General features: G+C 38.2%; 1 protein-coding gene across 2 annotated transcripts in view; it reads right to left on the bottom strand.

The window, feature by feature from the left end:
* The window catches only part of LARS2 (leucyl-tRNA synthetase 2, mitochondrial), a 66,658-nt gene that overhangs the window by 12,870 nt on the left and 39,103 nt on the right, over positions 1 to 14,685 (bottom strand). For both annotated transcript variants that reach the window (XM_042474848.1, XM_042474847.1), the window contains exons 13-18: positions 14,463 to 14,561; positions 11,728 to 11,865; positions 7,440 to 7,543; positions 6,723 to 6,905; positions 3,522 to 3,691; positions 1,371 to 1,448 (exon numbers count right to left, since the gene is read on the bottom strand). In XM_042474848.1, the coding sequence (XP_042330782.1) occupies positions 1,371 to 1,448; positions 3,522 to 3,691; positions 6,723 to 6,905; positions 7,440 to 7,543; positions 11,728 to 11,865; positions 14,463 to 14,561 (772 nt within the window). The remainder of the gene's footprint in view (positions 1 to 1,370; positions 1,449 to 3,521; positions 3,692 to 6,722; positions 6,906 to 7,439; positions 7,544 to 11,727; positions 11,866 to 14,462; positions 14,562 to 14,685) is intronic.

Below are 14,685 nucleotides of genomic sequence, written 5' to 3' on the forward strand. Positions count from 1 at the left end.
CATCCTGACTTTCCTCCACATATCTCAAAGTGGCACCTCTGTACCTCATTTTAGCTTTTTAAGTTCCCAGAGATGTAGCTGAGGATAAGAAAGAACCACATTACTGTCACAAAAGATTTCTCTGTGAGAGCAACATGATTTCTCATTGCCACATTATCAACTGTATAAAATTTCCATAAGAGAAAAGCCTTACCACTAGGTACTTTAAAATATCTGGCTAGATAAGCTATTATGAAGTATTTATACATCAATTGAGTGTGCAAGCCACCAAAGAATAAATGGTGCAGGTGATCACTGTACAAGGAACAGACCTACTGCTCTTCATCATTAAAAGGTGGGAGGGAACCCAGTGTAGATGTTTATGCTCATATAGGAGATATGTTGTGGGAGGATACAGCTTCCAAATATAGAAGATGAAACAAATAAAGCCACAAGTAACTCTACAAATGACCTACAAATTGTGTTTGCTTGTGTGTGCAGACACACACATAGAATAAGATTAGATGAGCTTTCCAGGACAAGGGGGCAAACGCTAAAATGTTAACAAAATGGCTGGGATGGGTAGATTGGTGCTTTTTGATGTCACTCAGAATTAAAGCAAACTAAAAATTAGTCACTGGAAGCACTCGTCATAAGACATCTATTTGCAGCAATTCTCTGTGCAACTATTCACAGGAAATATATTTTTGAAATGAAATAAGAACAGACTTCATTGTTTTCAGATGAAGTGAAACTTCTTGAGCTTGTTCTAATTTTAGTTTACATATTTCCTGTATTCAGATAGGAGTGAAAATGGATATTCTGAAGTGTTGGTAAACATCTGTTCTACCATGCCGTCACAACACACTAAGGTTTTATTCTACACTAACTAGTTAGCCAAGGATATGAACAACAGTTCTACATGGTAAAAGGCTGGCATTACATTGTCCTCAAGGTACCTATAATTACTATGCATTCTTTCAACATGTACAACATTTAACCAATAACTGTTTTGGAACATTTAAGTTCAACAGGCAAACCAATAAAAACAAGTCTAACAATTATTTTTTTTCTTTCTATGAAACATATTACTTGCAGTTAACAGAGATGGTATATACTACATTTCATTAGTACAGTAATTAAAATAAAATTAATTTCAGGAATACTGAAAGTGTCAGCTGTATGTAATAGTAAAAAGGAGTATTTCAGACTCTCAAATCAAATAAAAATGCAACTGAATAAAACTATTCCACAAAAATGCAAATTCTAATCTTTATATATTTGTAGAAAGTGTAGATTTGTAGAAAGTGATAAACATACTTTCATGCTAGCTTCAATCTAGAATGTACATTCATATCATTTAAAAAAGTTTCAAAGTATGGTATACTTACTGACAACACGTTACTGAGGCCCATTAGTTGAGAAATTGCAGCATTAAACGTATAATCTTCCAAAAAGTATTCTGTCACCTAATCATACAAAAGTAACATTTTTTTATTTGTTGAATCACAAAATTACCCAACTTTGCTACAGCAATAAAAAGGGAACAAAAGCTTGATCTCTTCTGCTTTTATTTCTTGAAAGACTTTGAGTAAGACCACACAGTTGAACAAAGCATAAAAAATTGCAATAAATATTCAACAAAAAGAGCCAAATGTTTAAAAGTTTTCACATGGCACCTGGGACTGATAGAAGTTGAAGCTCAACAGCATGTGGAGGGCTTAAGTGGTACTGGGCCTCAGGATTGTTGGGAGAGGTTTGTCTTAACATGATTCACATTAATCAAGCACCCTTAGCTTTTGGAGCAAGATAAAAATTATCAGCATCTAGAAGCGTTTTTTCAGCTTTGCAATATAGCGAAGAAGAAACAAAAAACACAACAAACAGTGTCGTTTATATACCGCTTCATACTGAACTAACAGTGTCTAAGTGGTTTACAACTGTAAACCAATTGTCCTCCAACAATCTGGGTACTCATTTTAGTGACCTCGGAAGGATACAAGCCTGAATCAAGCCTGAGCCCTTTTGCTGGGATTGAACTTGCAACCTTATGGATTTGAGTGAGGGGCTGCAGTACAGGCATTTAATCACTGCACCACCAAGACTCCTATGGTAAAGACAGAACATAACACTGTTATATCATTAGCAAGGCAACAAACTTCATGAAATATACAGATAAGTATTCTAGCTTCCTCTAACTGGTGCTCTTCAGATGTCTTGGGCTACAACCCTCTCTACGCCCAGACCCCATAGCCTCAACTGGAGATCACCAGCTTAGCCTTGTCTTATCTAGGCTTGCCACAGTTGGGGAATCATTTAGGCTCTAAAGCAGAGATGAACAACATATGATCCACAGATAATACATGCCTCCTGACCCTTTGTCTGCTTCCAAGAGCGCCCCTCCAACTATCAGTACACTTTTCATAAATAAATAAATAAATAAATAAATAAAAGTGTTGCTCATGACCTATAAAGTCCTACTTGGCTTAGGTATAGACTACTGGAAGAAACGTATCTCCCCATACAAACCTGCCATAACACTAAGATCTTTGGGGGAAGGCTTTCTCTTGGTCCCACTACCATCACAGGCTTGTTGGTGAGGAAATGAGAGAGAGCCTTCTCAGTGGCTGCTCCCACCCTTTGGAATGCCCTTCCATGGGAAGGTAGGCTGGCCCCTCCTTGCTTGCTTTTCATCAGCAAGCCAAGATGTTTTTATTTAAGCAGGCATTTGATATATAATCATATCAGGGTGGTTTTTATGGAGTAGGTGTGTTTTAGTCATGTTTTTAACTTTTATATATTTTATATGATTTTATACTGTTCTGAGATAATTTTAATTCTTTTAAGTTTTATTGTAATTTATTTTTTTTTAATCTATGAGCCACCTTGGGTCCCCTCTGGGAGAAAGGCAGCACACAAATGAAATAAATTTAAAAAAATATTTGTGTTCTTGGAAACTTCCAGGAAAAATAATTTCCCCCTGAGACAAGGTGTGTGCCCCCCACCATACTTGTTTTTTTTTTTTTAACAAAAATGAAATTTTTCAGGAAATCAGAAGAGGACTTTCAGATGGTTTCAGATTTAGGGTTGGGTAGCTCCACCATGCCTAACCCAGAGGCAGATGAAAGGCCCTCCCTCCATTCCAACTGCCATTGTACTGGCCTTGGAGGGAAAGAAGCTGGCAGAATCTGCTAGACGTGATTCTGTTCCCCATTGCCATTCCTTTCTCCTGCTGTGACATGTCTTATTAGACTGTAAGACAGGGATCTGTCAAATTAGCAATCTGTAAACCACTCTGAGAACCTTTGTGGCTGAAAAGTGGGGTATAAATTAACAAAAATAATAAATAAATAAAGTCTCCCAGACCCACAGAAAACTGCCCTGCCAAAGTGGAATCATATTTACTTTCTTCTGCTTTTAAAAGAAGGAAATTTTAAGTAGCACTAAAAGTGCATATTCTTCTCAGACTGACAATGGCTAGTACATCACTCCATAGCAAGGTGACTTCATCATTTTAAAAACAAACAGAATTCTGTTCTAACCTCTGAGACCACATGGTTCTTCTGCTTCCAGATATGTTTGGCTTCAGCTTTCTCTTTCTGATTCAGCATCTGAAGACTGGGCTGAGTTCCAGAATTCCTGGCTTCAATAAATTTGGTTGCTAAGTGCCAGAGGCGAGATTGCCATCGTTGCACCCCAGGGATGGCATCAGCTGAGTGAAAAATGACAAGTAGGAGAGAGGATTTCATTAGCATGAGCTGATATAACGTTGCCTGAAGAGGAACACTTGACAAGAAGTACAGTACTGCCCTTTGTAGTGAGTCAGCATTTAACCATTTTGAATCTAAAAACATTTAATTATAAACCTTATTAAACCGAGTTAAACAAATCTCCATGGGTTTATGCTACAGCAGCCACACACTGTATTTGTAAAAATATTCAAGCTGAAGGCTAGTGACAGAAAATCTTTACCAAAGATGCCCTCCCAAGTGCGATGCAAGGTGATGACAAAAATAAGTACATTCTTGTCATGGAGATAAAAGAAAAAGATATGGCTTCAAGTGATACAAATTGGAAAAAGAAGATAAAATAAGCACCCTCAACTCTTCAAAACTAATTAAGCCAAGTTCAAGATAGCCCTGATGATTGAATCGGGACAGATTTCAGTTACTTATAGAAATCAGATAGATTTGTATTTTAGGCCTGACTTAAAAGACTAGAGCATTATATTCAAGTACCATTCCTGAACACATTGACCCTATCACACACTGGAGGAGAGGCATGACCTCCCATCTCCACTACAAGCCTGAAAAAAAAAAAATCAACAGAACAGAGGTCCTTGATGAAGAGAGAAATCCAGATTTGACAGGTAGTTCTGTTTCTTCAGAAAGGATTGAGGGAAGAATTCTTTATGGAAAAATTAACAATAACAGAACTTTTCAAAAGCATCTGGATCAACTCTGGAAATTTTGCATATACTTTTTGCAATATCCCTGACCTTAAAGAACAAAACAAAACAAAACTGGGAAGCAGTATTTATTTTTATACGACCTAGATCTCCAGAACCTCATGAACTGCAGTGAGATGGCTACAACCAACAGGGCCTCTTCAATTGTGATATCTCATTTGTGTAATTTCTAGCCTAATTACTGGGGGGCGGGGAAGGATTAGTCTATAAAGCATGGTCTTTGGGGCATCAGATGAAAAGACCTTTTCATTCTTCTAGACATTTTATAATTGTTTTAGTGCATTTAGCTTTTAGCACTGTTTTATGCACTGGTTTTATCATTAATTTATTGTTTGCATTTATATTTTTAATGTATTGTACACTATCCAGTTAACTTCAGTTATTGGGTGTTCCAAAACTGCAATCCAACAATCAATTTTCCCATAACCCTCACTTCAGCTGACACTAACCAGTGAAATCAGTATGCTGTCTGTTGTTCCGTGCCTTTAAGTCACTTCCGATTTATGGTGACCCGCCTAAGGCAACCCTTTCAAAGGATTTTCTAGGCAAGATTTGTACAGAGGATGTTTGCCTTTGCCTTCCTATGAGAGAGTGTGACTTGCTCAAAGTCACCCAGTGGGTTTCCATGGCTGAGCAAAGATTCCAACCCTAGTCTCCGAAGTTGTAGTCCAAAGCTCAAACCACTACACCATGCTCAGAATGAAGGACTCAGAATGAGTTATAACTTTGTATGGCAGAGCAAAATAACTGCAGCTGCCCATCCCAGAGGATGCACGTCTCATTTCTATCTGTAACATGGGAACAGCGTCAAGAGGTGTAAAGAACAAAGCACATGGCCTTGTCTACATATAGATCATTGCCCTTCTTACCACTATTATGTGTCTTTAAGGGCTAACAATCACACTTAGAAAACCATTGGAATCCTACTCCTCCATGTGCAGGCTTTCATGCTGCTGCAGCCTTACATAATTGGCACATAAATCTGGCATCATTTCTGCCAGCTGTGCTGATATTGCTGATCCCCAGTCTGCCTTTTAAACTGGCAAGGACAATCAGTTTTGCCCACATGCTTTGTGAACACAAAGCTCACTGGATCATGGCAAACAAACTCTCTCTGAAAGCTCCCTTAGTGAAAGTCTTTTGTTTGTGTTTCTCACAGCATTCAAAATAAAATAAAAATTAAAAAGCAAACATTCTCCCTGTGGCTTTTAAGCTCTGCCAAACATCAATTTTCTATGTAATAAAGCAAAGTCAATCACAACCCAATATTCTAAATACCAAAAGTAGCAGATGTGTGGTGTGTGTGTATATATATATATATATATATATATATGAAATAATAAATCAATTTAAAATTTATAAACACAGTTTAAAGCAACTGCTCTGCCCTATGAGGAACGACTTAGGGAGCTGGGGATGTTTAGCCTGGAGAAAAGAAGGTTAAGAGGTGATATGATAGCCCTGTTTAAATATTTGAAAGGATGTCATATTGAAGAGGGAGCAAGCTTGTTTTCTGCTGCTCCAGAGACTAGGACCCGGAACAATGGATGCAAGCTACAGGAAAAAAGATTCCACCTGAATATTAGGAGGAACTTCCTGACAGTAAGGGCTGTTCGACAGTGGAATGCACTCCCTCGGAGGGTGATAGAGTCTCCTTCCTTGGAGGTCTTTAAACAGAGGCTGGATGGCCATCTGTCAGGGATGCTTTGATTTGGATTTCCTGCATGGCAGGGGGTTGGACTGGATGGCCTTAGTGGTCTCTTCCAAATCTACGATTCTATGATTCTATGATTCTATGTCAGAATAAAAAGCTTTGATAGATGGATCACTATTTCTCCTGGGCTGAATTATCCAAGTCCCTGAGTTGGTATTTAGCCTCCAGGAGAAAAAGAAACAGGTATAGGTATTGCAATTGCATTCTTCTGCAGTGGCACTAACAACACCTTCAGGGGAAAATGTAGATCAGGAAAAAGAGCAGAGAAAAATCCTTTAAAAGATCTCCTGTGTCACATCTTAAGTCAGCAAGCTCTAGAAAACTAGATGTGCATAACGTGTGCATCTGTGACAATTCCTAAATAGCCCAGAAATCTAATCAAATACAAAGCAGCAACAGTAAAAAAAACAAAAACATGCATTTAATCAGAAGTTCTGTCCAAAAAGAAAGACCAGACCAGAAAGACTTTGTCAAGGATGTAAACCCCAAAAAGTATTTTACAGTTTAAATATAAATCAAGAACAGAAGAACTGGGGTGTTGTTATCAGAAGGAAGCCTTACTCTTTGCATCCCACAAGATGTCTTGCTCTGGAGGTGCAGCAAATAGGATGTAGAGTCGGACTGTATCAATTCCATACTGCTGGACCATTTCTTTGGGTTCTATACCATTGTGCTTAGATTTACTCATTTTTTCCCACATCACTTGGAGCTTCTCTTTGGTTTTAAGGTGAACAGGTTCAGGACCTAAATATATACATGGAGAAAACAGTCTGTTTTTGCCCCACAAACCCATAAAAGAACCTATGTTTGCTTTTAATTCTATCCCATACAGACATTTTAAAACATATGAAAGCAGAAATCCCTTTAAAGTAATTAGCTAATTAGTTAATTAAGGGGCTGAACAGACAGCCCATTTGAGCCAGTTTGGGGCTGGCTTCAAGGCGTTGCATTTAGATGTGGCACGCCCCCAAGTGGGACAGAAGCCAGACTGGTAATTACATGCCAGCCAGTTTCTTTCCCACCTGGGGAGTGGTGCTTAGGCGCCACTTTTTCTATGGGGGAAGGGGCATCTTTTTTTGCCCCAAAAAGGAGCTGATCTTGTTTGCCTGGGCCTCGATCCAGCCTAAAAGTGGCAGCTCTAAGCCGCCCCTTTTGGGCTGTCTGTATCCCCCCAATAGACTGATTTATATCCTTGTTACCAAAACTGGGATTCAGAAAATAACACATAAAGCTGTAATGTTAAAAAAAAATACCAATGCTCATCACAACCTCACTTACCAGTAAGATCCACTTCTCCTCTCTTCAAATATTTCCCAGTTGTCGCTAGCCTGAATGTTCGATTCTTGATAAGGCCTTGGACTAGGAGCTTATGAAAAGGCTCTCTAAGGACAAAGAAAGAATAATTTTGACATTAACAGACAAAATGTATTTTAAGCCAATTCCAAACTTGCATAATTTGATGGAGGAACATCAAGTTGAGCATTCCAAGGATAAAGAATGGAGATCTGCCATTTGGAATCCAGCTCTTTGCCAGAAGCAACTTCCCCTTACATTTGACTTTATGTAGAAATGGATAACTTTTGCATAGATGTTCCCTGTAAAGCACAGGTGGATAAACTATTGTTAGATGTCAACTTTCAGCAGTCTGAGCTAGCATAACCAAAAGTGAAGAGTGGTGGGAACTGTAGTTCAATAATATCTAGAAGGAAACAAGGTCCCCATTCTTGCAGAGTCTCCCTTCACCATAGGTCAAAGTAGGGTTTCTATAGGATTTCTATCTGGGCAGTACCTGCTTAAACAGGATGTTCTCAGGAGAGCAGCTGTGTCCTATATGGATCTGATTGGACCCTTCAGTGTTCCCTTGTCTACAGACATGAGGCAAGTAGCGACTAAAGATGGGGTCTTTTCTGATGTGGCACTCCAGCTTTCTAAGCCCCTCCCTAGAAAGGCTTTTCTAGCACTAGCCATGCCTTGCTGGTGTCAGGTCAAGACTTTTATTGTCCCAAGCCTTTTAAATCTTCTGTTCTAGGGCTGAGTTTTAATTTGCAAAATACTGGGCCTGTTATAAATTTAATTTTATGCTGCTCTGCAGTTTTAAAATATCCCATGGCGTTTCTCCTCTCTGGAAACCCTTTATGAATGGTTTAGAGAGCCTTGTAATTGTTGAATAGTGAAACACAGAAGTTTTAAATTATATATATAACAGACGTTAATGCATACACCTGCTGTAAACAGAAGATACAAGCATAAAACAAGCTCTGGTCAGAATAAAAAACCTCTAGTCCAGCATTCTGTTCTCATATTGGCCAAAGTGAAGTCCTTGGGAAGTCCACAAGCATGACAGGAATGCAACACAGGTTGAGTATTCCTTATCCAGAATTCTGAAATACTCCAAAATCTAAACATTTTTGAACTATGTTACTATAATGTATTTGCAAGCCTTGAATGAGACGCAGCTGGAGAGAGAAGCAAGGATGGGTGATGTGGATTGGTGTCAAGCACTGCACTTGGATTCCCGCCATTTCACAGATCCTCAGTATCTCTTCAGCCTCATTATCTCTTTATCTATATTCAAATACAGGTACAGTATTACGAAATCTGAACAAATCCAAAATACAGAACACTTCTGGTCTCATGTATTTCAGACAAGGGATGTATCATCCTGCTCATCCTCCACAACAAATAACATACACAGACATCCTCCCTCTGATCATGTAAATAATATGCAGCCATCATGGCTAATAGCCCTTCTATTCCTACCCTTGCCAACCAGATGCCTCTGAGAAGTCTGTAAGTAGGACATGGGGACCATGGACAGTATCTGGCCATCCCAGCCACTGCACTGTAATCAACTCTGAAGGATGTAACACGAGGATTTTTCATCATTACTCCTATTGCTATTGCCTACTAAAGGAAGGTGGCTCAGGGGATTCGGGATGTTGCAGTCCAAACAGTAACTTTTAGCACTAACACAGGGATTGCTTAGCATGGTTTCTTCTCACACCGCCACAGTCATTACATAACTAATATAACATAAAAGGGAATGCCTAGAATTTATGGGACATCTTTATTTTGTGGCAGACGATCATACAGAGTGATCTTTATTTTATGGCACATGATGACATAGTTTGCTCATTTTACTAGTCAAATGATTTGAGATGCTGCTTTCCACCTCAGAGGAAAAACTGAGGAGGAAGGGAAGGGATAGGAAGAAGGAAATAAAGTAATATTTTCTTAGAATGTTATTAATTGCTAAACTGTCATTAACAGTTTAACATAATCTGATGAAGAAAATGTAGTCTATGAAAGCTTATGCGACTATTTTCTTTCCTTCAGTGAAGTCTTAAAGGTATTACAAGATCCCTTTCCAGGTTTAATACTCTGTTACTAAAACCTTATGTACTTTTAATTACAATTGCTAAATGTAGGAATTGTTGATGTTTAGATTTCATCTCTTGCCATTAAAAATAAATGAAATTATTTGAAATCATGCTTGACCTACATGGGAAAGCCAGCTTTAGTTCAAAATATGAGAAAATTGGTATGTCTCCAGATAGAAGCTAATTTTCCAGGGAATATTTATGATTTAATGACACGATCCTAATTCACATACATTGCCATGTTGATACAAGCAGAGTTTTCAGAATGTGTTTGTTTACAGAGACAGATGTTGGTAAGTACACAAAATATTTTCCCATCTATGGTAAATTCAAAAAATATTTGTTTATAAAAAGATAAGTTGTGGGTTGGGAAACAAGAGGAAAGAACAGCCAAGAGAGCCTAGAAAAGTCTGGGAAGCAAGCCATTCTCACTCACAGCGAACTCTGCCTTCTACCACCTTTTTCCTTAGTCTAAGGTTTACTGTCAATTATTAACAGATTTACAGTAATAGCTCCCTCTCATGGTCACAGACTCACTGCTTTTGTAAGTCACATAATGGAGAGAGCTTGCTTCAGATTTTATTCTTTTATTATACCACACCACAATTTGAAACACAATTTTGGATTCTGTTATGTTTTAAAATAAGTCACAGTATTCCCCAGCTCATACTGTGCCACTATCCTATCCTCACTCCCCAGACCCCCTTCTCTCTGTGTTTTTCACAATGCCACTCTTCACCTCATTTGGAACCATCTCATTATAACAAATAATAATAATAATAATAATAATAATAATAATAATAATAATAATAATAATAATAATAATACGTTTTATTTATAGACCGCTATTCCGCAATGATCATAGCGGTATTGAGGGCAATAAAACACAGAGGGAGATAAAAGTGAGTCCATTATTTTCATCAATCCTGCCGAAAGACCAGTTTCATCAGCCTCCTCCTCTTTGTAAGTTGTTCTATTTCTAACAGCTCATTTTAGCTGCTACTATATTGCATCTGTGTGAGTTTGCTTTAATTCTTTCCCCCTCCTCTTTTTCTGTCATGTCTTTTAGATCTTAAGCCTATGTTCATACTGCATATACTCATGTATATCTAGAAATTTAAGTCAAAAAGTTGACCCAAAAAACTTCGTCGACATATCCACGGATCAATGTAAGTATTGTAACTTAACTCTTATTTAAAAACAGGAACTATCCTCTGGTGAAATGCAAGAATGTAATCTGTCCTGGAAGCACTGAAAAGCACCTGATTTCCTCCATCTTTTATCATCTTAATTTTCAACAGACTACCCTACCTGGATTCCTATCCTCCCCCTCTTACTCAACAGAACATACAGCTTCTATGATCACTGCACACAGATGCTCTGGGCAGGCATGCAGAAGGAGTCACTTACTATCTCCTTCCTTTTCTAGCATCCAATTGCTTCAAATAACTGCTTGGGTCAATTTCAGTCATGCAGAGCAAACTCCTTCCTACTCCAAACTCCCTCACACAGTTCACTCCAATCATGCCAGACCAAGTGTGCCACTGTTTGGAGCAGCTAAGTTAGTAAGGCATCCTCCACTCCCATCACTCACACTGACTCAATTTACTCCAGCTTATTACTGCATTATGTAACTAGTTATCAAAATAATTTGTTACAAGTAACATGCTATTGTCAAGCTCTGATTCAAACCTGCTTGGCATACTGTATGTGAGGAAGGATGGTAGTTGGAAACACTATCTCATAGGTAACTGGGATAGTTACATTGCAGCATAAAATTTTTCTCCCAGCTGAACTGGTAGTGTTGTCAAGTTACTTTGAGATTTCTGTAAGTATTGTCTGAAACATGATAAATCCAATTTGACTTAAATGATTACTGTGGAAATGAAAATGAAAGTATGTACCATGGAAAGGGAGGAAATAGAATTTTATTTGATGTACATTTTTAACTAAGTGCATTTCTGCAATGTACTTCTCGGCTTTAAAATTGTAGCTGAACAGGCTGGACTCATCCATCCCTAAACAGGGTACAAACCAGGATACTGACAGGTCTCTGAAAAGCTGGGGTATGCACAGAACCTAAGGCTACACTAAGCATATTTAAGAACTGTCTTTCTCTATACAGCTTCTATTACACTCAATGTCTGTTATTTCAGGGCAGGGATCACAATGGATGTCCTACTTACCTGTGTTTAGTCATCTTCTGATCATGGCAAAAATGGCAGAAGAATCTGGCATAGTACAAATGCATCACTGCATGTTCTTTTCCTCCAATGTACAGATCCACAGGCATCCAATGATCTGCCAAGTCTTTGTCAAAAGGCCTGTTAGCAAAAAACCAAAAATAAACCTCCCACAGATATATATATGATCAAGAAAGATGAAAAGTATTCCAATTAGAATGAATATATACCAAAGGATTTCAGTCTTACAGAGAAGGCTTATGCTTAAATGTTACCATTAGGGGGCAACCTGGTGTTACTACATTAGAACAAAATCCATTCTGAATGTTCAGTGGTTACTATAATCTGAATTGCTGGATCACAAAATGCAGTCTTCATACTGTCCGTGTTCACTTGGATAAGAGTCAAGGGTATCTGACAGTTCTGTGTGTGTTATTTGGGTCAGTGTATGTGACTTATGGACTGCCTGGAAATATATTCCATGCAAGGGATATACCACCTGGGATACAGTGCCATAGTTAGAACAGGCAAACAGGAATACATTTATATTCTAATAACAGCAATGTCATTACAAGGTAACCATTCCACTTAAAATTAAATAAAAGCTCTTTTTTTAAAGCTCAGCAACAGCAAAAGTGAGTTATTTCCTCTGTTTAGAGTTAAAAGAGACCACCAGGAACAACAACCTAAAATAACTTCAAGCTCATTTCAAACAAGTGGTCTCTAATATAGCATAAAACACAAAATAATATTTTCTATGAAGATGGCAGCCACAAATGCTGGCGAAACGTCAGGAATAACCTCTTCTAGAACATGGCCACATAGCCCAAAAAACCCACAAAAAACTACAAAATAATCTGTTTGGTTTCCTGAGCTTCTGATGCAAAATGGTGCAGTTTGCTATGAAATAATAGAATTTCTTCTCATTCCTAGTTAGGATTCTTATCAAAATCCCCAGCAAGAAACCTTTTCCCAAGGATTATATAGTCAGCAAGATGCAGCAAACAACTTCATCCAGACATGGAGCCACAAATACAGATGGCTCAAGAATTTGAGTTTTTACATACCTTTCATGCAAACAAGGGCAGAGTTAGGCTCTGATTTTATTAAAAGCATGTAAAGAGATAGCCATGAGATATTTTTAAAAGTCACCTTAAAATATTTTTAAAAGCTCCATTATGTCTTATATAGCAGCTCCATGCATCATCTGAGAGACAAACACCTTTCAACGATTTTTAACATTGAGGAAACTAAAACTGCAGTTCTAAACCTAGGCAAAATAATTCTAACCGGAGTGAATGATGGTTATGTCTGACCAGACATGCAAACCATTACAGTGTCAATTAGCAGGAATTGTTTTCTGCAACAGCTTTCAGATAGCCCAGCTATGTAGGTTTCTCATAAAATGGATTCCTAAATGCATGCAATTTTAATGCTGCACTTCTAAGAATATTTATTTGGATATGTGCCCCATTCAACATAGGATCTATATGCCTAAAAGTGAATTGCTACTCCTCAGGTGGGACTGGACCCTTCATGGTGTCCTTCTAGTGCAGGAGAACACTCTTATTTCAATGGGCCTTTGGAAACTGCTTATATTGATACTTTAATTACATTTTAACCTTTGTATGTTTTTTTTTAGCAATGTGAGCTTTTATCAGTATGTTGTTCTCTTTTTTTCATCTGCCTTGAGTCCCAAGGCTAGGGGAAAAGGAAAATGATGATGATATAAAAATGCTGAAAAGAAAACAGCAGTGGCTCCAGCAGTGATAGTGGCTCTGGAAGCAGTTTCAGATGAACCAACAAAACATCTGAATGAAATTGCTACAGACAGGAACAGTACTACTGCAAAAAACAATACTGCTTGGAGCATGCCACATTATCTCACTGACTCCGGGATTTTTGGATAGAATCCGTCTTACTAATGGTCTAGAATTCTAGTCTGTAACATTTGGTAGAAACCAATAATAATACTGATGATAACAACAGATGCTACAGCAGGGACGTAGCCAGGATTTTAGGAAGGGGGGGTCCAGACTAAGTGCCACCATTATATTGGGGCTTGGGTGCAGCGGCGCAGCAGCACACACCATTCATTTTTCTAATGGAAGAGGGGGCCCGGACCCCAAGAACCCCCCCCCCCCTGACTACGTCCCTGGTTACAGCTTGCCTGGTTATACATAACCAATTTAGCTGAAAATAAAATACATTTTGACCTATATCAAATTGCTAGTCCCAAACTGAGTGGGCTTCAGAAAGAAATGTTGGCTGAAAAAGTTTATGTAATTCCCATTGATCTAACTGGTTTACTTTAATTGACGCTACCAATTGGATTGAGGCTTATGTGTTATTCTGATACCAAGAGGTAATATTTGTTTACATAGATGGTTATCAATTACTTTTTATCTTTGGTTAGTTTTTCAGATCCTGGGAGGTTTGACAAGCTACAACATGCCTTCTGAGGTTATGAGAAGATCTGTACCACATCAGAAACTGCACTAAGTGGCACAATTTAAAAGAGCCAACCCAATAACACTATTGTAAATGGGAATGGGTAACAATGACAAAATCACAAAAGATTTGCTTCCAGGAATCCTCTTTTCACTGTGTTCTGTGTAAGCTGAAGACAAAAGGATTATCTAGTCTTGTCTTCCAACCTGGGCTATGAAAGGCTGGATCAACTAATAGGATTACAGGTAGGGCAGGCTGCCAGAAAGCAGGGCACCTGAATTACTTACTTCATAGAGTTATGGGGATCAGTATATCTGAAATAATACCAAGCTGAATCAACAAATGTATCCATGGTATCTGTTTCTCTCCTTGCAGGTTTCTTGCATCTGAAGAACACAAATTATCATTATTAGGGTTCCACTGAGATATAAGGTAATAGGCTAGAAGTTTTTATTTGCGTGATGTGCTGCTATTATTCCCTAGAGATTAAAAAGGCCATATCGAAACAAA

This window comes from Sceloporus undulatus, chromosome 6 (genome assembly GCF_019175285.1).
Source record: "Sceloporus undulatus isolate JIND9_A2432 ecotype Alabama chromosome 6, SceUnd_v1.1, whole genome shotgun sequence".
NCBI lineage: Eukaryota > Metazoa > Chordata > Lepidosauria > Squamata > Phrynosomatidae > Sceloporus > Sceloporus undulatus.